This window comes from Lontra canadensis, unplaced genomic scaffold, assembly GCF_010015895.1.
Source record: "Lontra canadensis isolate GAN:19392208 unplaced genomic scaffold, GSC_riverotter_1.0 scaffold2, whole genome shotgun sequence".
In the NCBI taxonomy this organism is placed as follows: Eukaryota; Metazoa; Chordata; class Mammalia; order Carnivora; family Mustelidae; genus Lontra; species Lontra canadensis.
The window spans coordinates 65,157,472-65,184,921 of record NW_022630996.1 but is presented as its reverse complement, the minus strand read 5'-3'; the positions used below and the strand labels follow the sequence as shown (position 1 = coordinate 65,184,921).

The 27,450-nt window shown below is 38.6% G+C and overlaps 1 protein-coding gene and 1 long non-coding RNA gene across 3 annotated transcripts; one reads left to right on the top strand and one right to left on the bottom strand.

Moving 5' to 3' along the window:
• Positions 1-96: 96 nt before the first annotated feature.
• STEAP2 (STEAP2 metalloreductase) lies at positions 97-19,312 on the top strand. The gene is made up of 5 exons (XM_032875660.1): positions 97-295; positions 6,597-7,121; positions 9,904-10,431; positions 12,978-13,142; positions 15,346-19,312. Exons 2-5 carry the CDS (start codon positions 6,630-6,632, stop codon positions 15,631-15,633), a joined length of 1,473 nt encoding a protein of 490 aa, XP_032731551.1. The 5' UTR covers positions 97-295; positions 6,597-6,629; the 3' UTR covers positions 15,634-19,312.
• On the bottom strand, positions 9,573-27,450 carry LOC116878327. 2 transcript variants are annotated; one of them, XR_004384830.1, is made up of 3 exons: positions 27,432-27,450; positions 23,746-23,813; positions 9,573-9,747 (listed from the first exon to the last, which is right to left on the bottom strand). It is a non-coding gene; the product is annotated as an uncharacterized LOC116878327 (long non-coding RNA). The 2 variants fall into 2 exon arrangements; XR_004384829.1 differs by lacking the exon at positions 9,573-9,747 and adding an exon at positions 21,145-21,246 and having other exon boundaries at positions 27,432-27,446.

The following is a 27,450-nucleotide window of genomic DNA, read 5'->3' as shown; positions in this document are numbered from 1 at the left end:
GAGTCTGGCAGCGAGCTCGGCGCCCTCCCCGCGCGCAGCCCCTAGCGGCGCGTCATTGCGAGGCGGGCCTCCAACTCGCCTCCCTCCTCTTCCTCCTCCTCCTCTCCAGCAATACGCGATCCAGCTAGGGGAGGCGGGGAAGCAACCGGAGCGCGACCGCCGCGGCAGCCACCCTGCAGCCGCCGGGCGGAGGCGCGGTCCCTAGGCCCTGGTGCCCGGGCAGGCCCCTGGGGGAGTCGGCGCCGCGCCCGGAGAGCCGCCAGGTTCACTCCATCCCGGCGTGGGGGACGCAGAGGTGAGCGGGTCGGGTAGGAGCGCGAGACCAGGTGGCGGCGGCGGAGTTGAGGGTCAAGATGCAGTGGTCGCCACACGCTGCATCGGTCCTTCCCGGATTCCGCGCCCTCTGCGGGCTCGGTACTGATCTCCGGGCACCTGGAGGTGGGGAGTGGGAAGGGTGGGGAAAGGTGTCTGTTTCATCGATTGTTCCTTCTACTCCTCTTGGTCTTCCACAAGCTCCCCAGAAAGTCCTGAGGTTGGGCCCAGGAAAAAGGAGGCCGGGAGAGACAACGTCCCAGGTAGGTAACGTGCAGGTTACCTTCGCCTTCCTGATAGTCTCGCTACCACTTCGGGTTCACGCAGCGCATCTCCCAGAATATCATGCAGCGCGGCTTTGCGAAAAAGTATTTCCAGTAGTCATTTTGTTTATTAGCCAATTATGCGACCCCGGTGTGTTTAGGCCATTATGTGTTCGGAGGTAATTGGCCTCTTCTTTGAAGTGTCCTAAATTATCTTTAAGCCCTGTGTTCAGCCTCAGCCAAAACTTGTTGAAAATTATGCCCTAAAAATCTTGCTCTTAAAATAGAGCAGAGCGATAAAGAAAATTTTGTCCAGAGATTTCCGTTTATTATCTTCCCCACCCCTTCCTCAGAGAAGGATTGGTGTCAGTTTTTACTCCTCAGGCAGTTCATTTCTTAGATGGAAAAACTTATTCCGAGCCATAGTTAATTATCACTCATCACTGTAATGGATGAAACTGGGAGAAGTAGGATTTGAACTCCGGCCCCTTCCCCCACTCTCAAGATTGAGACTGGGTGCTAGTAAGAGCCCCACTACTGTGAACCCTTAAAATTCTCTCCAAACCACCTCCTCCCAGCCGCCCTACCCGGCCCCACCCCCACACAGCCTTTTAACCTTTATTATTTCTTGGTTGCGTTGATCTCCTCTGTTTATTTTTTTCTTTTAGTGAGTCTGTGTGGGTTTTTTTTTGTTTGTTTGTTTGTTTTACTTTGCATCTCTCCTGTCTGCTGTTTCCAAGCTTAAAAGCTATTTACAGAAGAACAATATCCATCCCAGACATCTTGCAGTCTCTTTAGAAATGATTTGCCATTTCTTTCACTTAGCTAGTCAGTCTTTTGGGGGGGGGTGGGAGAAGGTTGAAACAATATAAACAATGATAAATTGAGCTAACTGTGCAAAAAAGAAATGAAAAGCTGTATTTGAGTCACTTTTTGTTTTACTGGTGACATGGGAAATATACTTGTAGTGAACGAGCATAATTATATTTTAATACTGAAAAAGTAGCACAGATGAAGCAAAATACATTTTTAAAGAAAGGATCATAAATGAGTAAGGAAGGTGAGAAGGAAGGTACCTCAGAAGTTGGAAAGAATAGGACTGCAGTTTCAAAAAAGGACACAGGACATCAGGAGAGGCGTTTATTCTGTGTTCCACCAGTAACCATGACACTGACCTATTACTTACTTACTGCCATGTCTTGATCAGCAAAGAGAGGGATCTTACCTATAGACCTAGTACATCCCTTTTGGATCTCACATCTTTTGATACATTCAACAACAAAGAATATTTATTCTTATTAACAGGGCAGATTCAGTGTCTGGTGGGGACCCACTTCCTGGTTCATAGACTGTCATGTTGCTATCCTCACGTGGCAGAAAGATAGAAAGAGCTCTGTGAGGTCTATTTTATAAGCGCACTAATTCCATTCAAGAGGGTCCTACCCTCAGGACCTGATCACCTTCCAAAGTCTACACCTTCTAATACTTTCCCATTGGAAGTTAGGATTTTAGTAGAATTTGAGGTGGCAGGTTGTGGGGGAACACAAGCATTTAGTCCTTAACAAGAGTTGATCTTTTTAAGCAAGTGACCATAACTATATGCTATGGAGTCTAGGGTGGGTAAAGAGAAATCAGGAGGAGGTTGATGGAGAGTGAGAAAATAGTGGATCAAAGCATCAGGTCTGTTCTGCTAACTTGAATCATCACTGCAACTATTTGACTAAGATTATTGGAAGGCTCCGAGATAGTGTTTGGAGATGTCAGAAAGTGAATGACTGAGTGGGGTGAGCAGAGATGAATTGTTTTTGATGAGTGACTGTTGGAAACAAGAGGCCATGAGTTTGGATGCCTTATCCATTTGAATGAAGACATCCTGGAGAAGAATAACTGTTGGCTGGCAGAGAGAGGAACACTATGTGTGTAAAACTATGTATGTCAAAGTCACTAGTGATCAAGAGTAAGCTAGAAGTCAGTAGCTGATAGCAGTGCTTAGAGGGAGGTTTTATGAGGTTTCCCCAAACCTCAAAGGAGCTGAGTGTCTGTAGGAGAGGAGAAGAAAAGTTTAGATGTGGTCTTGCAAAGTCAAAAATATACTTACCCCATCTCGTGGCCCTGGGGGATTATAGTTTCTTGACCTCTCTATATGATCAGGTTGTAGATGTCATCTAGATCTCTGAGGACAGTCCCTTTCAGAGTTACTATCATCTAAAAATTAATGCCCTGGATGTTTGTATATGAAACAAAATAGGTTCTAGTTATATAGCATAACAGCTGCCATTCAGCCAGAGGAATGTCAACGAAACCCTTCTAAGCAAAATCTTAGGAGGCCATGTAGCTGAGTATAATCCTTTGACCCTGATGGTATACTTGATTAAATGCAAACAGCTGGTCAAATGGCCATTCAAGAAAACTGTGATCTTGAAATTTCAAGGAACCCATGTGCTACTGAAATCACACTTTTAAATCAAGCTCATAAAGTTGAAGTGTCACAGTGTTAAATATAAAATCGTGACATTACTATTATTATATAGCTTTAAAACTTGGAAACAAAAGGGGTTTTAGTATTGGACTGCTGGAGTCAAGTACAACCTCTTTGTTTTCCATGTAACAAAGGAAACAGACTCAGAAAACAAGGAGATTCCCGAAGCCAAAGCCTGTCCTTTTTCCTCAATACTTCAAAAACAGAACTTTCCATAAATGCCATAGTCTTCTCAATTCTTTAGTCTGTATTACCTGGGAATAGCATCCAATGAAAAGATAGAGAGACTCTCGGGCCTTGCTAGTCAGAGTGTGGCCCATGAACCACTAGGACCAGGGGCATCATCTGTGAGCTTGGGAGGAACACAGCATCTGAAGCCTTACGCCAGACATAAAGAATCAGAATGTGCATTTTAACACGATCTCAGGTGATCATATTCACATGGGAGTTTGGTAGGCAGCATTCTAAAGCAAGTCAGTCCACTTGGAAACCCATCCCCTCCAATCAGCAGGGCCTCTGATGCCTGGACAGCTGGAGCCCCTTGTCAGACAGAAAGATAAGATACCATCTCTGGACCATTCTGGGATGTTATGACCATTTTGCATGTTATGAAACAACAGGAACAAAATATCCTGTGCAGTGGGATGACACATTTTAAGGAATGGTACTGACCTTTCCAGAAAGTGGAGAAAGGGAAATTGCAAAACAGTGAGTGGTCCTTCTGATGCTGCTTCTGCCAGAGGAGGAGAGGAGGAGGGGCGGCAGGCCTTGTCCTCAGCTTCCTGCATTCATGGCAACTGTTACTCTCTGGCTAGTGTTATTTTTCATTATTACAAGCGACAGTGCAAAAATGAGCATAACTGAGGATCAAAGAGCTGCATTTGTTATTTCCAAATACCAAACTAAGTATTGGCTTGAATCCTGAATCTTTCAGTAGAGTTGTTTTCAAATGTGGCTGTGTTAAAAAACCCGATTATCTTTAAAAAAAAAAAAAAAAAATCCTGATGCCCAAGCTGGACTCCAAACCACTTAAACAAAAATCTGGGTGGAGGTGACTAGGTATCACTGTGTTTTAAAGCTCCTCGGGTCACATCAGTTTGCAGCTGGAGTTGAGAACCACTGCTCTAGAAAGCCGTTCTCCCCTTTGGGAGGAAGCAGCTCTGAGATTACAATTCTGCCTCTCCACTTGCTCAAGGGATAGGACCTGCTGTGACGCCCAGAGCACCAGGCAGAGTGAGCAAACCTCGTGCTCTTCTTGCTGTGTGTTTGAAAGCCAATGGGGCAATTCTTCTATCTGGGAGTTGCCACAATCTCTACTCAGAGTTCCGGCTGGGGTACAGGTAGGACACTTGGGTTCCTGTGTGTGAGTCTGGTAACTCTCTTCCCCCTTAGGCAACATCTACAATGAGGGGTAAGTTGGCCAGTTCACCTTGGATCGTTGAATGAAATGAGCATTGATGTAATGACTTCTGGTTCCTTTAACTCCTCTTGATTCCCAAGAGAGCCCACGATACCTCTAAGAGGATGTTGATGTTTTCTATTACTCTGGTGCCTCTGACCTCTTCCTGGCTTTCTGAGTGCATGGGAAGCAAATAATTACCACCCCTTCTGTCTTGAAAAGTGTGAAATGAAACGTGTAATAGATTAAAAAAATAGTGTGTTTTCTCCTTTCCTAGGATCTGAGTTAGACATTAAGATCACTAGGTAATGCTGAGGAGTGAACCACGGCCAGAGACAGAGAATATATTAACCTGAGCACAACCGTCACTGTTCCAGCCTGTCCCTCCCACACCTCCCCAAAGAAAAAACCCCTTTCTTAAATTCTTTACCTGCACCAAAGTGACATGTGCCTTAGCTGGACTGCCTGGGTTCTAATCCCGGCTCCCTGACTTTCACACTCATCCCCTTGAACAAATTAATTAGTCATTTCCTGCGTGTCTCAGTTTCCTCATCTTCTAAATGGGCATGACAATATTAGTATCTATCTCATAGAGCGGTGGTGGGATTTAGTCCGTTATCAAAAAAAGCACAAACAGGGCGCCTGGGTGGCTCTGTTGGTTAAGCGACTGCTTTCAGCTCAGGTCATGATCCTGGAGTCCCGGGATCGAGTCCCGCATCGGGCTCCCAGCTCCACAGGGAGTCTGCTTCTCTCTCTGACCTTCTCCTCGCTCATACTCTCTCTCAAATAAATAAAGTATTAAAAAAAAAAAAAAGCACAAACAGCTGGCACACAGAATGTGCTATATGAGTATTAGGTAATATTATTATTGTTTTCCTAAAGATGGGTTTAACAGGTTTTTTTGGAGCCATTGTGATCCATTTGTAGGGTAAAAGTTGAGTTTTTCTGTCTCTAGTCGAAATTTTAAATTTTTCTTAGGAAAAATCCCCAAAACATGTTTTTTGAAGCATTCTACCTGTTCCTGTAAAATCCATTAAGTTCTCTGTGGTGAGCCACATCTGCTGTAAGCATAAAAGAAATTGTGCAACGGGGATGGAACGGAAGAGTATTTTTTGTTCAGATCCAACAATGACACTGATTCATGGCCATCTGATGTGGTCTTCTTGAGCAAGTTATTACAAATATCAATATTTCAGGTATTAGTCACTTAAGTAAGAGAGAATTTGACAGTTTTTTTCAGGGAACAGAAGTGCATCGTATTCTATGAAGCCCACAAATAAAAGGGGGAAGGAAAAGCCTTCATAAGTATTGTGTAATTTAAGACCATAAAAACATTGCTAACCCCCTTTTCACTGGAAAACTGTCTTTCTCAATAAATTACAGAATATAGAGTGAATGATAGAAGTCAGTGGTATTTAATTCATCCTTGTTATATTGTGAAGCCGGTTTTTCTTAAAATAATACTTAAATGCCAGGGGGTTCATTTTTTATTAACCAATTTATCTTATTCTCATTTAATAATAAAGTTACTCCTTAGCTATTGAGGTATTTAGGACAATTTATAGAATCCACCCTGAATGAATCAAGCCAGTTTTAAATGGAGTTTTTTTGTGGCGTCTGTGTCTTCTGTTGTCATACATACCCTCACACGCTAGCACTGTCCCCTCCACCGCTAGTGGCATTTCTGACTGGCCACTCTGACCCACTTGACTTGGTAGAACTTTGTTTTTAGAAAAATTTTTTAAAATTCTAGGTGAAAACTTTAGTCTCTTGCCTTCTGTGCTCTGCTGCTCAAAGAGAGGTCAGGAGACCAGCAGCACCGCCATCACCTTGTTAGAAAGTGAGACTCTTGGGCCTTACTCCAGAACTACTGAATCAGGATCTGCATTTTAACAAGATTTTGGGTGATTCGTGTGTATATTAAAATTTTAGAAGTTCCACTTTAGCATATCAACTTTGTGACAGTTCATTTTTCTACTCTGACAGTCTCTTTCAGCTTACAAATTGTGTCTCGCTGGGCTCTACTTTTTAGAGCTTGCCAAAATATTTTACCTCAGAAATGAGGGGTATTATTATGATGTCTAGAAGAGGATGAATGATTGGTAATCGGTAATTGATGAGGATTTTATTTTCTCTCCCCTAGGATATCTCTGGAGATCTTGAAAGAGCCTGTATCATGGAATCGATCTCTATGATGGGAAGCCCTAAGAACCTTAGCGAAACTTTTTTGCCGAATGGCATAAATGGTATCAAAGATGCAAGGAAGGTCACTGTGGGTGTAATTGGAAGTGGGGATTTTGCCAAATCGCTGACGATTCGACTTATTAGGTGTGGCTATCATGTAGTTATAGGAAGCAGAAATCCCAAGTTTGCTTCCGAATTCTTCCCTCATGTGGTAGATGTCACTCATCACGAAGATGCTCTCACAAAAACAAATATAATATTTGTTGCTATACATAGAGAACATTACACCTCCCTTTGGGACCTCAGACATCTGCTTGTGGGTAAAATCCTGATTGATGTGAGCAATAACATGAGGATAAACCAATACCCAGAATCCAATGCTGAATATTTGGCTTCATTATTCCCGGATTCCCTGATTGTCAAAGGCTTTAATGTTGTCTCGGCTTGGGCACTTCAGTTAGGACCCAAGGATGCCAGCCGGCAGGTATGTATTTTATTTTTAATTTTTTTAATTTTAATTTCTTTTTTTTTAAATAACTGAAGTAGAGTTGACATACAGTGTTCTATTAGTTTCAGGTATGTAAGATCATGATTCGACAATTCTGTACATCACTCGGGACTCACCACGAGAAGGGCAATCACCATCTGTCACCACACAATATCACTACAATACTATTGCCTACATTCCCTATGCCGTACTTTTCATTTCCATGACTGACTTATTTCATAACTGGAAGTTTGTACTTCTCAATCCCGTTTTATTGGTATTTATCTGGTATCTTGTATTTAAGTAGTAACACAAATGTCATACATTTAAAAGCCAAATTCTCATACTCTCCACTGATTCTCGTTTTGAAAACCATGTTTGAGCCCCTGAAAATTCATGTCCTGACCTTGTAAAGGTACATTTCTACCCTAAAAAAATAAGGTGGAAGGCTGAGAAAATTACTTGGACTTTCCTGTCATAACCAGCTAATTCCGGAAAGGGCAAAGTTGGCTGACGAATAATGGGACCCACTGTGTTGAATCTCTCCTGGCTTCCTCAAAACTTGAAACAATAACAAACACATCTTTTTTCTACCTCTCTCTATCTCCCCAACTCACCTCCCCCTCCTCCTCCTTCTTCCTGGCAGCTGTCTGCTAACAGTGTTCCATCTGTGTATGACACAACTACTTAGTATGATCCTCAAGAAGAAGGCTGTAGAAGTGCCTTTTTATTTTATGAAGATTACTCGTAGAATTTAAAATAGTGCCGTTTGTTTTATTTAAGGTGTAGATTTTAATCTGTGTGGGGAGGCAGATTGGATTTCTTAGTTTCTTTTTTAGTGTATGGGTTCTATCTAGTTCAACTTGAAAATAAAGCAGATGGGGAGCTCCATCAATGCCTTTATGGAACGGGAGCTTTTATAAGTAAATACATGAAATACTGCATGTTAGAAATTTTTCAGAGGTGTAGTTATGCATTATAGGTAAGATGATGATAAGATACTTTCATTATTTTTGTTCATAAAGACAGTTCATGCTATATTCAATGCCTTAGAAAATGAATTCAAGTATTGTATCACTATACATGGCGTATCAGGTCATGATAACCATTCACTTTCGAGTCTTTAATTTGGAAGACCAGTAAACGATTATATACTTCCCAGCTTTCCCAGAGGCTATTTCTAAATCCTTTTTCCTTTTGGATATCCATCAAAGTTTAGGAATGGATACACACCAAACAAACTAGGGAGAAACCTAAATTTAATCCTTTGCCCATAATTGTGGTAATTTTAATTCTTTAACAACTACAAAAAATATGGACTTGAATTCAAAGTGAGCTACAGAAATAGTTTCATTTGTATTCCATAGTCTTTCTGCCTTTGTGACTAATGTTTGATTTACACTTTTAGGTTTATAAATTAAATGTATTTTAAATGTATTTAAGTTTAAATAAATCTTATAGTTTATAGGCTATATTTATAGTTAAATTTTATTACAGTGTTTTTTTAATAAGAAATTTAATAAAAGCTCAGCATTGTCACAGCTGTAATAAATTAATTTAGAATGCTTTTCTTTATTTCTTTAGAATGTAGGTATTCTTCCCACTCCATTTTAGAAGTTCACGAACACTTGTGTCACAATATAGACTTTGTTATTCATCTGGCTAACGTTAGGTAAGATTAATAACCCAAAGAGCTCTATATTGTCAGCATAATGCAGGTTTTAGCATGCAAATATTTCAGTGTGGTCTATTCCAGAGACCTTATATAAACATCTTCAGGGATATATTTAGGACTTTGTTTTCCCCAAACATTACCCAGAGACTTGACAATATTTTTCTAGGCCTGAGTGAGAGTAATAGTGGCTCACTTCAGCAGTGAATTTCTGTTCAACGGGTATTTGCTGAATTCCCAGCTACAATAATATATCAAAGAGGTCTGGGTAGTTTTGAAAGTTACCCTCACCCATCACTTCATTATACAGAAGTAATACCTTAGTCTTAGATAATGGCGGTTGCTTTACCATTTAAATTAACCAAGCTTTATAATACCATTTTTCCTCCACACAGGTATAGTATCCTTATTTACAGATGAAAGAATTTCATATTCTGATTCATGAAGTGATATAATAATAACTTGAGATTACTCATGGTTTCTCAGAGACCCTTGGTGGATCAGTTTTTAAGCCAAAGATAAATCTTATAAATAGTACAACATCGTGACATAAGTTAGAGATTTTTATTTGTAGATTCAACCATCCAGAGTCTATGCCCATCTACTCTCTTGCTGAATGTCTATAAAGGACAGTGCTTGTAATGCCTCTATGAGACAATCACTGAGATCCTAGAACTAGATATTGACCTCAGAACCCCAGGGAGCCAAGTGCACTCCTGTCCCTGTGGGAGTGAGAGCTGGGGTGGGCAGTGGATGGCCAGCAGCCCAAACTCCATCTAGACCTTACCTTGCCACTGCTGCTGAACCACACATTCTAGAAACCTTTCCTTACTCCTCCTTCCTTCCCCTGAGGACGTCCTGATCCCAGGTTCCAGCAGGATTTTTCTGCATTTTATTTTCATGTCATCATAGGTAGCAAGGTCTTTGTCATTTCTATGACACTGCTTTAACCTATTAATAAAAAGATTAACATGTTAATAAATGCTTTATCTCCTTAACTTTTTGTATCACTCAAGCTCATCACATGCTCCATAGGGGAAGTGAAGTTTGTAAACATCACTATTTTTATAAACAACAGTAACGATGAGTCTTTCGTTTTTGCCACAGGTCTATATATGCAGCAACAACATTCAAGCTCGACAACAGGTTATTGAACTTGCCCGTCAGCTGAATTTCATTCCTGTTGACTTGGGATCATTATCATCAGCTAGGGAGATTGAAAATTTACCCCTGCGACTCTTTACTCTCTGGAGAGGGCCAGTGGTGGTTGCCATAAGCCTAGCCACGTTTTTCTTTCTTTATTCCTTTGTCAGAGATGTGATACATCCATACGCTAGAAACCAGCAGAGTGATTTTTATAAGATTCCTATCGAGATTGTGAATAAGACCTTGCCCATAGTTGCCATTACTTTGCTGTCCCTGGTATACCTGGCAGGTCTCCTGGCAGCTGCTTATCAGCTTTATTACGGCACCAAGTATAGGAAATTTCCGCCTTGGTTGGAGACCTGGCTACAGTGCAGAAAACAGCTTGGGTTACTAAGCTTTTTCTTCGCTTCAGTCCATGTTGCCTACAGCCTCTGCTTACCAATGAGAAGGTCAGAGAGATACTTGTTTCTCAACATGGCTTATCAGCAGGTATGGAACTCACCGGATACTAGTAAACTTCCTTATCAGTATAATCTGTAAAATGTGAGATTTAAAATACTGTCAAATTTTACAGACCTTGTAATCGAAATTTTGGCATATTTAGGGAGAGGGAAGAATTGTTCTTTATACAGTGTTTCTGTCTAAGAATTGTGTGGCTGATTCAAAATCATTTAGGATAAAAGCTGGTACTATACATCTTCCTTTAAAGAAGAACAACAGAAATAAAGGGTTAGTAGGTTTTTTTAGTCTCTCTCTTTTTTTAATGTTATGACTGCAGTGATTGCTTTTAGCATTAAAAAGGTATTTCAATGTTTAATTTGGCCATGTTCTGTGAAATGATAAGGCAACTCTCAGTAAACATATGCGACAAAATTAGAACCACTGAAAATACAAAACAGGATAGGAAGCCAAGATGAGGAGACGTACATTTACAAGGCTTTTGTTATCAAAAAGAGGAAAGAAAATACTCCAGTGAAGCTTTAGGTCCTCACGTGAACCTTTGTAGCACTTAGATCTGTAAGAAAATCTCCCAGAAAGCTTCATGCAAGGCATTTGGTGGTGGAGTGGAGGGAAATTTTCCTCAGTAATGCACATTCAGCAAATGTAATATAAGGGGTTTCACTGATGCTACTTGACATAGCATTTACCAGGGATAGCCGAGGACACTGCACCCAAACAAATGGGAGCTTTGCATTTCATAAGGAACCAAGGCACCCTGATCCAAGTGTGCAGCACTTGGTACTTATGCCTGTTTCAACAGTTTCAACCTAAAATAATGTGAAAAAAAATTAGTAAATTGATATTCTTTAAGCCATTATGTCTTTAAAAACACCTCTTCTCTGAACTGAATCCTTAGGCTTTGATATCTGCCCCACCAGCTCCCTCACTGTTCCTGAAGTTGTTGGTGTAGAGCTCACCTCTTCACAGAGGGGGGAGCCTGAACACCATTTTAAATTCTGACACCTGCATCTGCCTCAACCCCACACCCCCCCCACCCCCCTCACCCTCCTACTCTGCTCTACTGTCACTTTTTTCAATAGCATTTACCACCTCCTAATACACATGTTCCCCTTGTTTATTGTCTTTACTGTCTGTGTCCTCTCAGCAGAATGTAAGTTCATGAGAGGAGGGACCTTTGTCTGCTTTGTTCACTGATAGATGCCTAATGCCTAGAACTATGCCTGGCACACAGTAAGGCACTCACAAAGTGTATTTGTGGGATGAATGAATGAATTGGGAGGCCAGATAGGTGCAGGTTGGAAGCTCTGGGTCTACTGAGGTATGTTGCTGTTCTGTATTGTGGTATAGACATAAAACAAGATAATAAGAGCCTTTTTTTCACAGAGGAGCTCTATGGCTTTTTTCAGGATGTTGGTATGATTGTTCTGGGGGCCTAATGCTCAGAACTAGCTTTTTAAAAAAAATTTCATTTGTTTGGTTAATTACAACTGGACAGAGTGAAACTTTGTTAAGTTAGAATCTGTTATGCATGAATAGATACTTAAAGCTTTAGGGACACTTGGGTGGCTAAGTCAGTTAAGCATCTGCCTTCAGCTCAGGTCATGATCCCAGGGTTCTGGGATCAAGTCCCACATCAGGTTCCCTACTCCATGGGGAGCCTTCTTCTCCCTCTGCCTCTGCCTCTCTCTCTCTCTCTCTGTCTCTCATGGATAAATAAATAAAATATTTTTAAAAAATAAATAAAGCTTTAGCCCAGGGAGTCCAACCTTTGATTTATACTCTAATTATACCATCACATGTAAATAGACAATTCTGAAAGCAGTCTCTATGCAGAATGCCACACATTCGGAGTTATCAAGTCTGACTTGATTATATATGTATTATCAGTGTAAGGAAAAGACATTTGGAAAAGTACTATAGAGGAATGAGGCAATTGGACATTTGGAAAAATTTATCAATGAGCCAATTCAAGAGAATAAATATTTGCATTCAGTATGACTTTATCCATAGGGAAATCTCAGCTTCCTGAGGAAAAGAAAGAAGGAAAAAAAGAGGTAAAGTACATACAAATATTGTTCAAGTGAGAGAGGAAGATAAAGACGTAATTTAGAAATTTTCTTCCTGGATTCTAAGTTGATCTAAAGCCAGAATGTACCCAAAATATTCAACTGAGTTTAAACCAACTTAGAAAAGTACCTCAAAACTAAGTCTAACTGCCAGTACTTATTTCTTTTTGTCACCTTGGAACCAACCACTTGGCATTCCTGGTCTTGGGACTCCAGACTCCCTGTAACTGTGATGTAGGACAGCGTAGGTGGCAGATTTTCCCACCCCCTCGCATGTATGTAAGGAAAGAGAGACTCTTAGACCTCCTTCTATTTAACTCTCCCTTCTCTTTTCCCCACACCTGGCACAATACCATCCGGTAATAGGTTCTCCATTCCAGGCTGTTAAATTGAAAAAGTACAGCTTAAATATGTCCATATATGAGGTATTCTTATGCCAAGAGTGAAACTGTACTGAATCTGTGACTATTCTGCCAAATAAAGGAAATTCACATTTGCTCTCCTTAGGTTCATGCAAATATTGAAAACTCTTGGAACGAGGAAGAAGTCTGGAGAATTGAAATGTATATCTCCTTTGGCATAATGAGCCTTGGCTTACTGTCCCTTCTGGCAGTCACCTCTATCCCGTCAGTGAGCAATGCTTTAAACTGGAGGGAATTCAGTTTTATTCAGGTACGTGGGTTTTTTTGGTGAGAGGTTGGGCAGCATAGAATTTAAGTGTTAGGTACAGTTTAATTTTAAATATGCTTCTTATAAAAGAGTGCCTTTGGGGCTGCATTTATGCATCTAGCTCAGGGAGTGAAAATTGTTGGAAGCCAGCCTAGGACGATTCTGGTTTAGTAAGCAAAAGCCAGTACAGGGTTCTATTAGAAGACTTTGATAGCACTGCCTACTATGTTATGACTAAAGTTCATTAAAAAAAAAAAAATTTTTTTTTTTTAAATGAAGGTGGGGATGGGTAAGCTTAGATCAAGTTCAGTGCCAAAAGTCAATTTGTTACTTGACCAGTGAGTAAAGAATTACTTTATATTTTGAGTCACTTTGATCCATCTAGAAAAATCTCATTAATTTGAATTCAAGTGGGGAGGTCAGTCTGAATATTGTAAAAGAAATGTGTGTGTAAACACACAGACACAAACAGTGGCAAATTAGGTGACTGGGCTAATGGATTATGACAAGCAACCAGCCTTATGAATCTTGTTCATATATGTATTTTGCATATTAGTTGTATATATGTGTCTATGAGTATATACAAAGGTGTTTCAAAACAGCACTGTGTTCTTTAATAAACATTCACCTCCTCCAGTAAGATTTATTTAATAAATATACATATTTGTAAAATGTGTAACTCAAACCCAGACCCCACCTATATTATCAAAAAGTCAGTATTTTTTGTATCCAAATGATCTGTAGCAAAATATGTGGGTGACTGGCATTTCGCAGTACACACAATTCTGTTTTGTTTTGTGTGTGCCTATTTACTTAAGCTTTTTTTTTTTTTTTTTCTTTCAAGTCATCTAAAGAGCTCATTCAAGTTAAGGGCATCTCCCTGTCTAAATTCATTTTTCCTTCAAACACTTTTCCAACTGTCAGCTTAACACTTGAAAAGAGACAGAAGGCCCTCTGAGAAAAGGTGTTAGATGGGGGCAAGTGATCATTAAACTGAGATGAGTGGCTGCAAAACAGAACAACTGTCTGCTGGAGGGTCGATCCTTTCCCAGTGAAGTTAGACATTACATCATTAGACTGATGTGATATTACAGAGACCATTTCTCAAAGTAAGCAATCAAGCGTAATAATTTAGGGAGCCCTGAATGCTGACCTTTTAGATTTTCACCTATGACCCGCTTAACGAAAGTACTCTTAATAATTTCAATTATTAATTTCATGTGGTCAATAAAGCCGCATGTTTGAAATGCTATTCCTATTACATACTAACAGTATAAGATTTTTCATGTTTACCCTCAGCTAATATATATATGTGGGGAAGGATGTGGGGGAGGAGAATGCTCTTCAGCACTTAATTTTTATTATATATGTATATTTGTATGTATATATAATATACACACACATACACATATTTTTAAATATCCACAACTGGTGGAAATGTGGATAACCTTTGTAAAGAAGTTTTACAGTTTTCATCAGTACCTATAAGGAAAACCCAGTAATCCCCCTTTTAGAAATAAGTTCTAGGGGCGCCTGGGTGGTTCAGTCGGTTAAGGCCTCTGCCTTTGGCTCAGGTCGTGATCCCGGGGTCCTGGGATTGAGCCCCACGTCAGGCTCTCTGCTCAGCAGGGAGCCTGCTTCTTCCTCTCTCTCTCTCTCTGCCTGCCTCTCTGCCTACTTGTGAGCTCTGTCAAATAAATAAATAAAATCTTAAAAAAAGAAAGAAAGAAAGAAAGAAAGAAAGAAAGAAAGAAAGAAAGAAAGAAGGAAGTTCTAAAGAAATAAACCAAAATAGAGAAAAGGGCTTATGGTGGAGGAAAGTTGGAAACAGAGTAAATGATCAACAAAAAGGATTGACTAAATGAACTATATAACACATCCTTTCAGTAGGTTATTATATAGCATTTGAGTCATGTTTTTGTATTTAATGATGAGGAAAAGATTCTTGCTATAATAAAATAGAGTATTAGACTATATGCAATATGGCTTTATTTGTATAAGACAAGATGTGCAAACACATGAATAAATATATATGGAATCTGTGGAAATATTATAATTATTTAAGTCAGTAGAGAACAAAGAGTAGCTCACTAATTTAAGATATAGTTTTAGCACACTATAAATACGGTGGCGCTGGATAGGTTAATTTATGAGTTTGAATAATTTGTTCCTTATTCTGTTTCTTTTTCTTCTTCCTCTACCCAAGTCTACCCTTGGATATGTCGCTCTGCTCATAAGTACTTTCCATGTTTTAATTTATGGATGGAAACGAGCCTTTGAAGAAGAATACTACCGGTTTTACACCCCACCCAACTTCGTTCTTGCTCTTGTTTTGCCCTCAATTGTAATTCTGGGTAAGATTATTTTACTCCTTCCATGTATAAGCCGAAAGCTTAAGAGAATTAAAAAAGGTTGGGAAAAGAGCCAATTTCTAGAAGAAGGTATTGGAGGAGCAGTTCCTCATCTCTCACCAGAGAGGGTTACAGTAATGTGATGATAAATGGTGCTCACTGATAAATTATAGAGTTCCACTCGTGCCATTGTTTTTATGACTTCCTTTTGCTCATTTGCAAGTGCACTGTCAAATTGATGTGGGCTGAAATCTATCCAGTAAGATCTCAACCAAATTAGTGGTAGGAGTTTCTTGAAATTAATTTTCACAGATGTCATATTTTGGCAATATGAATTTTTGTTGTCAACTTGTCTATTTTGTTTTGCACATCCATAACACTCCTATTTTAACAAACTGTATTCCATAATCAGGCAAAGATATTTCTGATTAATAATATAGATACAACATAATGTTAAAAGAAAAAACTTGCAAACCAGCAGAATCTTAAGTTTTAATATAACTTAATGGATATTTTTTTTTCTGAAGCTTACCTAAGGTTTTAATTGTTAAATTAATTTAATTGCTAAAGAAATAGAAATGCATAATCACATATTAACTTTAAGAAGGGTCACATTACATTAGCATCTCAGTAAGGGTAAATGGTAACATTCCTATATTTTTCTCATAAAATCAGTTTTGAAGAATGTAATTAATTATATGAACCAGTGTAACCTGTGAACAAACACAAATTTAAAAAAATAGAATCTGAAATTATATTTGAAATGCAATGGAGATGTGAAATGCATACTGATAATATGTACCTCATGAAAGATTTTATTCCTCATCTTGTTACAGAGAGGTTTCATTTGCATGTTATTAGGTTGGTTAGGGAGAAGACCATGGTATTTGGCTTCCAAAAGTGATTTTTGTAATATGGTACCAAGCCTAGGAATCTTACAGTTGTTTCCAGTTAGAGGGAAGGAATGAAGTCTACCCACCAATAGTTGTTGGTCAGCTGATCTACGTTGTTGCACGCTGGCCAGTCCCACTCTATCTGCTGTAAGATTTTACTGACGTTCACTGAGGGATGTTAACATGCCAGGCACTGTTCTAAGCATTTTATTTGTATTATCCCATGTTAATTTTTACAACAACCCTGTAACAGAGGTAATTATCCTCATTTTTCATATGAGAAAACTGAAGGATAAAAAAAGTAATTTGCCCAACGTCATGCAGTTAGTTAAGAAGCAGAGCCAGCATTCAAGTCTAGGCAGTCCTATTTCAGAGGCTCCCATCTCCAGGCTGATTGTCTCTGCTCTGTCCCCGTGTGTTACCATCATGATGCCAGTCTGGATGCTTCCTCTTTTGTCAGTAGAGGCATTAACATTCTTTACAGTGTGCTATGGGTACCAAAAATTTATGAAAATAATAGTCATAAATTTATGATTGCTTTGAGATAATCTACAGTTCTTTACCTTGCAAGAGGATCTTGCCTGGGACGTGACCCTGGAGCCCCATGGCAATCCATACGATTCCCTACACAGTGAGGGCCTCTGGCAGAGATAGGACCATAGCAGTTTTAATGAATGTCTGAGGTCCTCCAGAATCTTTAAAAATCCTTGTAGAGTTGGTCATTTCTTTTACTCTTCCTGAGAAGTCCTCCTGCCTGTTCAACCATTCATTAGGGAGCAGTTTGCAAGCATGAAGGATATTAAGAAAAGTGGTTAATTATAAATCTACTCTAGAGACATACAGTTATATAAATTATTCATAAAATTTTTCAGTGCTGACATTGCACATTAAAATTGCATTTTGTTCAAACCTTGATTAGAATGCCCGACATTTTTTCCCCATTTGTTCTTTCCTTATTAAACTAGAAAGGTGCAGATAAGATACAAGTATATGCATTATGTAAGTATATATCCTGAAATTATAACATTTCTAAACCTACCCACTGAGGTACTACTGGATGCAGCTGCCAAAACAGAAGGAATTTTGTAGGGTGGGTAGACCAGAGGGAAAGGGAGAGAGAGAATCTTAATCAGCCTACATGCCCAGGGGCCCAGTGCAGGGCTTGATCTCACGAACCTGATCATGACCTGAACCAAGATCAAGGGTCAGACGCTTAACCAACTAAGCCACCCAGGCTCCCCTAGAAGGAGTTTTATTTAGTAGACACTACCTTTCCCACCACTGGCTCTTTCCCTACTGCTGCACCTTGTCAATTTGGTAAATCTCTCATGATTCTCTGGCGGTCTCTTCTTGGTGAGTTTAAGTATCTTGTACTTCTTAACTGAGCTCTCCATTTTCTTTATTTTAATTCTGTTCTTTCCCTCTTGATAATCGCTTACTTGCTAGTCCATAGTAGGAATTCAGTTGGGTGAGAACTTTTAAAGGAAAAGACCCATAAACTGTTGTAGCGCACTACTGAAATTAACAGCATATTTTCAGTATTTCTTCCTCAAGTTTCACTCTCTCAAGATCAGGCTTTCACCATTTAATGTGAAAATACAATGAAATATCCATTAAAGTTAGATGACTCTTGAATTATATTGCTGCAGGTGTATATTAAGTAGCCAATAATACAAATAACATTATCACCTCTACAGATAAATGGGGCCTTTGAAAATGTGAAAAAACAAAATTTATGAAAATGTATATAGGATGTAACTTTTGTTTCAAATGATAATATCGCCTTTTTAGTACTACAAAGATGAAATAATTTTGAAGTTCTAGAATAAATGTAATAAATTCATTAAATTCTAAATGTTTAAAAGCCTATCTAAGAGTACAGAAATATTGACTTTTATTTATTTGACTTTTAATTGCCTTATTTTACCATTTTCTACCAGATTATTTTTCTTAGTCATTATTTCTCATAATCACTTTTTTTTGTCATTTTTCTGGCCTCAGAAGTAGGACTGAATTCTGCTCTTGCTAGGTGTGAGAAAGTGGTGGGGACTTTAAAGTAGTAGGGTTTGTTTCCTAATGTGTACTTTGAGAAGTGCCCCTGAGAAAATCATAAGAATGTAGAAAATATACCCAGTCTTAATCCTATGCAAAAAAACTTAAGTAATTTTTTTCCTGAGAGGAAAATCATCATGGGCTGAATCGTACTATTTAGCTTTTGTGTGCAGATTTCATATGTCTCCTTTATTAAGAATATTTAAAATCATGTTTAAATAAGATTATATTCATGCTGACATATATTTTTCAAAGCATATATGGAAATTTAGCCCAGATTGTCTACATGTAGAGATTTTTATTTAAATTTTAAAATATTTTAAAGTATGAAGAAACTATATTTATAGGCATTTATTGGAGATAATTATTTTGTGCTACATACAGGATTGGCTAGTGAGCTCCAGTATCAAACTACCTGATTAATTTCTTATAAATTAGCCTAATCTTGACTTAAGGAATTTTACTTTCAAAATTAATTTGTTAGTAATTTAAGGTATATTCATACTTACAAATTATGAAATTTATTTGTGTAAAAGGGCTTCAAGAATATATCATATCTGATTTTTGTATTGTTTATCTCTTACATAAAATGATAAAATTTTAATTCTTTTTAACTGCCTTTTACCATTAAACTATGTCATAATAAATTCTGAACAAAGAGTTTTGCCCCCCAATAGAGTTTTATTTGTGAAAGGTGTTTTCTTATATGATATTTTAAATAAAATTCCCAAAATGTAACTCATAACTATTTCTTTAGTAATACTATGAACATTGAACCTGTGTCAGTCTATAGAATCTCTGTTTTGATGTAAGTATTCAAACAGCCTAAAATTTGGTGTTGAAATTATTTTGTGAATTCTGACTTAAAAGCATTGCTACACATGTCTCAATTCAGTGTTAAGATTTCTACTTGTGATGTGTTGTCATGAAAATGAGATGCTCTACCCTCAATTGTTCATTAAGTCAGCAAAACAAATTCTGGTAAATATTCAGTATATGTAATTGCTCTAAATGAACCTGTACTGCTTTTAGTGGAAACACAGTTGTTCTTACCTTTGCACAGGGGCTTTTACAGGAATGAATGGGTTCTTCAATTTTTTTAATGCAAGAAAGTTATAAAGTGCTAATATTCAGAGATTCTGTCCATAGAATACCAAAACAGTATTTAGTTCAGCCTAACATGCATACATACTGAGATTTCTTTTAACTTTCCAAATCATTGGCTTTCATGCAGTCATCCGAAATTAGGGCAGACTATACATATAGGATTCTCCCGGTAGCTGGATAGACTAAATTAAATCACCAAAACAGGTGCTTTCGTTTGATTTTTAAATTGCCAACTTCAAGGAAGTATCCTCTGAAGGTTTTCCTTGAAGGTCTTTCATGGCTTTGCAGATATCCAGCCTGCACCGGGACTGGATGTTGTCTCCCAGTGTCCACGCTACTTCTTTAAAAGCTGCTGCCCATCACATTACTCCGCTGCCCTGGTAGTTAGGTATCCCAATGGGACTGAGTGTTGGCCAGTGAGTTGGAGGGGGACGTAGGGGTGGCTTCCTAGAAATCTCTTCAAAGAAAAGCAGCAAGTGCTTTCCGTCATATTCCTCCATTTTGCTGCCAGAACTGTGGCGACAACAGGAGGCCTGGCAAATGCCCTAGAGGATCGAGGCCACACCCTAAGGAACGCCAGTTAGAAACTAGAAAGATCTTGACTCCTTCACTATTCAACTCCCTTTCCTATATTTGACCCACTGTATATTTGGGTTTCTTTGTATGAAATCAAAACTAATCCATTCTGGCCTTCGGTTCCTTGTCATGATACTGTTTAACACTTTGAATGAACTAGATTGCAGTAAATCTTACCTTTAAAAGTTTTTAAAGGATAATGTGCAATTCATGTTAAAATTGACTTTCCATTGTTGATTAATTATACTCATTTTCTTGCCTTGATCTTTCATTAGATATTTTGTATCTGCTTGCAAAATATCATCTTCTTTATAACTGTGTAATAGGTATTTGCTGAAACTCTGTAATCTCCAAAATATTGCTATCAAATTACATGCCATGTTTTTAGATCAATCTCATAGATATGCCTTATGAACATCTAAATAAAAAATATTATTTAATGTGTTTTAACTTTTTTTTGAAATGTTATTTACAAATGGATTTTTCTTTCTTACTGAATAATAATTCCAGTATTTGATGGAGACCATCTATTTCTCTATAGAAGGATCTAGAAAGCAATACATATAATAGGTTGGGGGTTTTGGAGGTTTTGTTTGTTTTTGCAAAGGTAGTCATTTAGGAAAATATCCATCTAATGAGGTGGTATTTGAAAAATTATTTCAGGGGACCCTGACTGGTTAGTCCGTGGAACATGCAACTCTTGATCTTGGGATTGTGAGCTTGACCCCACATTGGTTGCAGAGATTACTTAAAAATAATACCTTTAAAAAATTTGATTTCATTTTACTAGCATTCATTAAGCATCTTTAAACCAGGGCTCAACATAATAGTCAAGCTATGTTTTGTAAGCTCCCTGATAGCTAATGTATTCCCAGTGTCTAATGCAGTATAGTTCTACAGATACTAATGAGATAATGAATATTGACTCATCTTTAGAGAAAATTCTGTTCTTTATCACCCTACATTCATGCAGTTGTGCCTGCATCCTCCTGCCCACACACCCCCCTCCATCATTGTCTCTACCTCTTGCCTTACCTCCTGGCCACCATCACCACCGTCGCCACACCATCTTAAGGAGAAACTGACATTGGTGCCTGGGATCTGGGGAAGCCCTGGCTTCCCCCATAGCTGCCAGGAAACCCATAGTTGTTAATGTTCTGAGAGTAGGGTTGCCAAGTAAACTACAGGACACTTGGTTAATTTGAAATGCAGACAAACAATGAATTTTTTAAGTAATTCTATTACAAATATTGCATGGGACTTTGTTTGTTTTTGCTAAATCCAGCAACCTGATCTTTGACCAAAGAGATATAGCCCAAGAGGGAGCTTGTGGATAAATTCTCCCTTCTTTTTCCCCAGATAAGTTATTCCTTAGTGCAGCAATTCTTAAGGCCTCCACGAAAATATCATAAAAGCCTAAGCAGTTAGTTAAACTGCATTGGTTCTAAAGCTATCACCAGCTTAGTAACACCTATATTTTCCTGCCTCAACTTCTATCTCCTCCTGACCAGCTAGAGAGAATGCCACCCAATAAAGTGGCAGCAGGTAAATGTTTGTCATTTGTTTATGGTAGGCGGTAGGGAAACGAGGCTGGCAAATGAATGTTGGTAGTGGATTCTTCAATTAGAAAATGAAACATGACATAAATGATGATTTTGACAAAGTCAGGCCCTGGAGGCTCAAAATTCAAACCGCTTAAGAGCTCAGAGTGGATCCATCTCCCAAGGGCAGATTCACATTGATCAAATGTACAGTGATTGTTAAGTCAGAATAGCCATTGATCACTGCTATGAGAAATCATCAATGTCCTATAGGTAAGAATACCAGTATTGCCTTAACTACGCAAATTCTGTTGTTTAATTTGTTCTTTATAAGAATTTATAGTATAACCCAAAGTATGTTAGGATCTGTTATGGACTGAATTATAGCTCCCTAAAATTCATATTAATGTAAAGGGCCTTTAAAGATATAATGAAGTTAAAATGTGGGTATGAGTGGACCCTAATCCAAGGATGACTGGTGTCCTTAAAAGAAGAGGAGATGAAGACACAGAGGGAAGACCATATTATGACAAAAGGAGAAAATGGCCATCTACAAGGCAAGAAGAGAAGCCTCAAGAATGAAACAAATCTTGGAAACCTTAATCATGGACTTCTAGCCTCCAGATTGTGAGGAAATAAAATTTCTATTGTGTAAGCCACTTAGTCTGTGGTATTTATTTTGGCAGCCCTAGCAAATTAATGTAGAGCCTATGGAATCAGAGCAAGTCAAGTCTGTTAGAGACCTTGAATAATTAATGTCATTGTAATAAACTTGTCTGGTTAATCCTGTTCCACCATAAAGATGGTTCTATCCTGGGGGTACTACCTATAACCTCCCAACATGTAAATACAGTATTTTTAGTTTTTTTTTTTTCTTTTTTTTTTTTTTTTTAAGATTTTATTTATTTATTTATTTGACAGAGAGATCACAAGCAGGCAGAGAGGCAGGCAGAGAGAGGAGGAAGCAGGCTCCCCGCTGAGCAGAGAGCCCGATGCGGGGTTCGATCCCAGGACTCCGAGATCATGACCTGAGCTGAAGGCAGCAGCTTAACCCACTGAGCCACCCAGGTGCCCCAGTAATTTTTAGTTTTAAAAGCTTGAGAGCATTTGCATTTCATAGACTATTCCTATGTCATGGGACTGAAGCTTTGATCAGGTAAAAATTGCTCCATAAATTCATTTACATATTACCATTGATTTAGTTTCTCCATTAAGCATGAACAGCTCCTCCACATTCCTATTTTAAAATCATTTGCAATTTGGAATATGAACACATTTTTTAATTAGAAATCATTGACTTCAGAGGTGGCTATTCTTTCACCTTTGTTTTCTGTTCCATGTATTTCTTACTGCTAAATTTGAACTAATGGTTCTGTTGGAAAAAAGTAATTACTTTTGTTTCTCTCTTAGGCTTTGTTTCTGTAACAATCAACCTGTAAGATTTTTTTAAATACTAAAGTAGATGAAATTCCAGCTTTATATATTTTCTTTCTGTTACATAATTCCCCTGAAGCTAACCTACTAACACTATACTCTAATTACATTTTTTATGTGCTATAAAAATTCTCTGTTTAAAATAGATTACACTGACTCACAAAGAAATAACATTTGCTTGAACATTTGGAACATCTGGCATTAGTTTAGAGACAACCAAATTCATATGTAATCTAAAATACTTAATAGAAACATTCTTAAGTTGTACTAATGCATAATTATAATTTTACTAAACATTGCTAATTAGGCAGTGTGCAAACAAGCATCAGAAAAAATATCAGAAGAACAGTGTTATTTCTTAATATTACATTTATTTATGTTAAAAATACACTTATTTTAAAAGTAAAAAATCTGGAACTCACGATGTACTATATGTTGGCTAACTGAATTTCAGTAAAATAAAAAATAGAAAATGTACATAGCTCAATATATCATTAAAACATTTAATCTACTGCTTTAAAGAGATTGCAATTTGTAACCTTAACAGAGATGTTAAATTCTGCAAAACTGCTACAGAATGAAGCATTTCTATTACTTCTCATATGTTTGTTTACTATTATCTTTTTACCATTTCAATAGTTAGTCATTTTACCTTTACATCCTTTTGTGTTCTGGTGTCTGGAAAATGTCCTGTGCCCTTGACTTACAGCCTTCAGAAATCTGTATTAAAGAAGGTTCCATGAATAATGATTAAACTTAAATTCACTACCTAATTTAAATACTTAAGACTTTTTTAAAAAATACTTTATTCATTTGAGAAAGAGAGAGAGGGGGAGGGAGGGAGGGAAAGAAAAAGGAAGAGAGAATCTGAGAGAGGGAGAGAGAGAAGGGCAGGAAAGGAAGAGGGACAGAAAATCTGAAGCAGATTCCCCAGTAGCACAAAGCCTGATGTGGGTCTTGATCCCACAACCACAAGATCATGACGTGAGGTGAAACCAAGAGTCACTTAACCAACTGAGCCGCCCAGGTGCCCCCACTTAAAGCTTTTTAAAAGCTTAATTGGTACACTTAACAAAAAGAAAAACAAATACACCCAATATCATCATCAGTAAGAAAACAAAGGACATGGAAAATACACAGATGGAATATTCTGTGAAAGGCAGTTTTATGGAGATTGTTAAAACTACTCCAAAATAGGAGCACCTGTGTGTCTTAGTCATTGGGCGTCTGCCTTTGGCTTGGGTCATGATCTCGGGGTCCTGGGACTGAGCCCCATGAAGGGCTCCCTGCTCAGCAGGGAGTCTGCTTCTCCCTCTCCCTCTAAATCCCCACTCATCCTCTGTCTGTCAAATAGATAAATAAAATCTTAAAAAAAGAAAACTACTCCAAAATAATACTAATGAAAACACACACACACACACACACACACACACACTAGACCAATGCTTCTCAATTTTAATGTGCATACTAGTCACCTGGCAATCTAGTTTAAATGGAGATTCTGCGTCACTGGGTCCCTCCTGGGGCCAGAACTCCTGCATTACACCTAGGTAATGCTTATGTAGGTAGTTCAAGGACCCCATCTTGAGGAACAGGGACTCATGTTTACCTTACTCTGGGTAGCTTAAGAAATGCTTTAATTTGGTTTCAAATCCAATTTAAAAAATAGTTTATAATTTAATGAATATTTATTGAGTACTGTTCACCAGACCAGGAGCATAACATCACCGAGCAACCTGTTCCACATGCGAAACCTTGGACCCCACTCAGACTAACTGAAGCTGACTCTGAAGGTGGGGCTCAGGAGTTGGTTTTAATTAGCTTTCCAGACGGTTCTGACACATGCTAAATTTTGAGAAACACTACTCTAGATACTATGTTGAGGGTTTGGAGTGCAAATGTGAATAAAAGATTCTCTTTGCTTTCAAAAGTGGCTGGTAGCAAGGGGCTGGGCAGCTGAGTCAATAAATATCACTATGTGGTGAGTACAAAACCGATGACAAAGTGGCATCTAACAGAGGATATAAAGAAGGTTCCCCCCGAAAGTCACATGAGCTGAGTTTCATAATGAGCTAGACATCTGCAGACAGTCCCATGTACTACATATCCAGAGGTAAGGCAGGAAGAAGCTTGGTAGTTTCATAAAACAACAAATAATTCAGTCAAGACGGCTTGAATGTGGAGTGTTGGGACTTTCATCCTGGTTGCTTCTCACCTGGTCCCTTCTCACTCTCAGAGTAAACCAAGTACCATTAGAGGTTAAAAAAAAAAAAAAAGTTGGATCTTTTAACCTACCAGGTAAGGGAACCCATTTCTATGAAGAATTTCACTGAGAAGGAGAAGAGTTTTTAAGTGCTAGAAAGGGAAAGCTCATGGGAGTTATGCTAATTAAGCATTGGAAACTGGTGCTCTGGATATAGGACAGAATGAATATATAGGTTCGTAAACAATTGATGTAAAATAAAAATCCTTGTGTTCATATGTCAGGAAAGTGTCTGCAACTAAGTCAATAAGGAGAGTGTGACTTTCCAGTCACTGAGTTTTATGGACCCTTACCAGATTCCGCCTGTTGTGCTGAAACACAATAGTCAGTTCATAACCCCTAGATAAACTCTGCTTTAAGTGGAAATTTTTTCTTCACAGTCCCTCCTCTTCACCTTTCCTTCTCTTGAGTTGCCATGCTCAACACACAAAGGATAAACAAATCATCCAGTTGTCAGCTCTCTACTACTATCTTGGTTTTGGGTGCCATTCTCACAGAATTCCAGTGTGTTTATTCAAGTGACTTGTCTCCTTTTGATGTGGAATACTCAGAATGTGCAACAGCAATTTAGCTGATGTTAATACACTTGACACACCCTTTACACTCCCCTGGAGTAATAGCAACCTTAGACATACTGAACCCACCTCTAGGTGTAAGGTCTGAGAGGAGCTCTAAAAACACCAATGAGTAGCTGTGAAGATAAAAGAAAAAAAAGAATGTTTTTTTGAGTCAAGGGAATTAGAAGAAGGGAAGAGTGGTCAACAGGGTAAAATACTAAAGATAAGTACAGCAAGATGAGGACAGGAAAGTGTCCAGACTATGACCACAAGTGTTGGTGACCTCAGGGCAGTTTCAGGGAACCGGAGATGAGAAAAGTGGAATGATGAAGGTAAGTGAGGAAACAGTTACTAGAAACACTTAATTCTTTCAAAAAAAGGTTGGTTGCTTTGGCTATGATTTACAAGTGCTGCCATGCCCAATCTAGTTTTTCTGTTTCTTTTTTTAAAGATTTTATTTATCTATTTGACAGGGAAAGAGACAGCGAGAGAGGGAACACAAGCAGGGGAGGCATGAGAGGGAGAAGCAGGCTTCCCGCTGAGCAGGGAGCCCACAGCAGGCCTCCACCCCAAGACCCTGGGATCGTGACCTGAGCCAAACGCAGAGGCTTAACCGACTGAGGCACCCAGGCGCCCCTTTCTGTTTCTTTTTATTTGTATTCCCAGAAATGTCATTCAGTCAAATGTCAAATGTTTGAAATGGTTAAGGAACCTTAGAAATCACTCATCAACCAGCTCATTCTACAAATGAGAGAAATGCTGGGAGGTGAAGTGAAACCTATTTTCACGTAGTTTGTTATATGTAATTTTTAAGGCCATACACTTTCTACACAATATAAAAACGCACGTTTAAATCTTGGAGAGATTCTGAAGGCTAAAAAAAAAAGATTAAAAGGTTTAAAGTATTTTAAGATACGTTTTCATAGCCACAGTTTTGGGGGTGATTAAGTTGATTATTATCATGAGCAGCTTTCCGTTAAAATCTCTATCCTTGTGTCATAACTCAGGATACGATGGATAGGTAACATGATAATAATAAAGATAATGATAATCCTGACCCTTTTACCTGGGTAATTATTATACGCAAAGCACGACTTTATAAAACTACCATATCATTCTATCCTCTCACAACAATCCTACTGCTAAGAAAAGTGAAAAACTGACGAGGAAAGAAGGGGAAAAGTGGAGTTTCCGTGGGTTAAGGTGCTCTAGAGTCCATGATTTGACTCAAAAGCCTATAACACTGGGTACAATGTCTTGTTCGTTATTTAACTGTCTGGTAGAGCCACTAAAGTACAGAAGAGGTAAAAGGCAGGGAACGTCGGTGACACTGGTCGCTTCTCTGCGACAAGATAAACTGCTCGGCTTCTAACACTTTGTATCCAGCATCCAACACTCTCGTGTCCGACATCCACCCCTCATCTCTCCATCCACTCATTACTGATTTAAGAAGGCCCCGCGCAAACTAGCAAGACTGAGACACATAACGCCAAGGCAACGCTGCACACTGCTACGTACCTACGTGCCTCCTTCCCAA

What these genes read in the sequence shown, in the direction of transcription:
- STEAP2 (XM_032875660.1), top strand. Translation starts at nt 6,630, where the DNA reads ATGGAATCGATCTCTATGATGGGAAGCCCTAAGAACCTTAGCGAAACT. An exon ending in TCAACATGGCTTATCAGCAG is followed by an intron (nt 10,432 to 12,977) that starts GTATGGAACTCA and finishes TGCTCTCCTTAG; the next exon opens with GTTCATGCAAATATTGAAAA. An exon ending in GGGAATTCAGTTTTATTCAG is followed by an intron (nt 13,143 to 15,345) that starts GTACGTGGGTTT and finishes CCTCTACCCAAG; the next exon opens with TCTACCCTTGGATATGTCGC.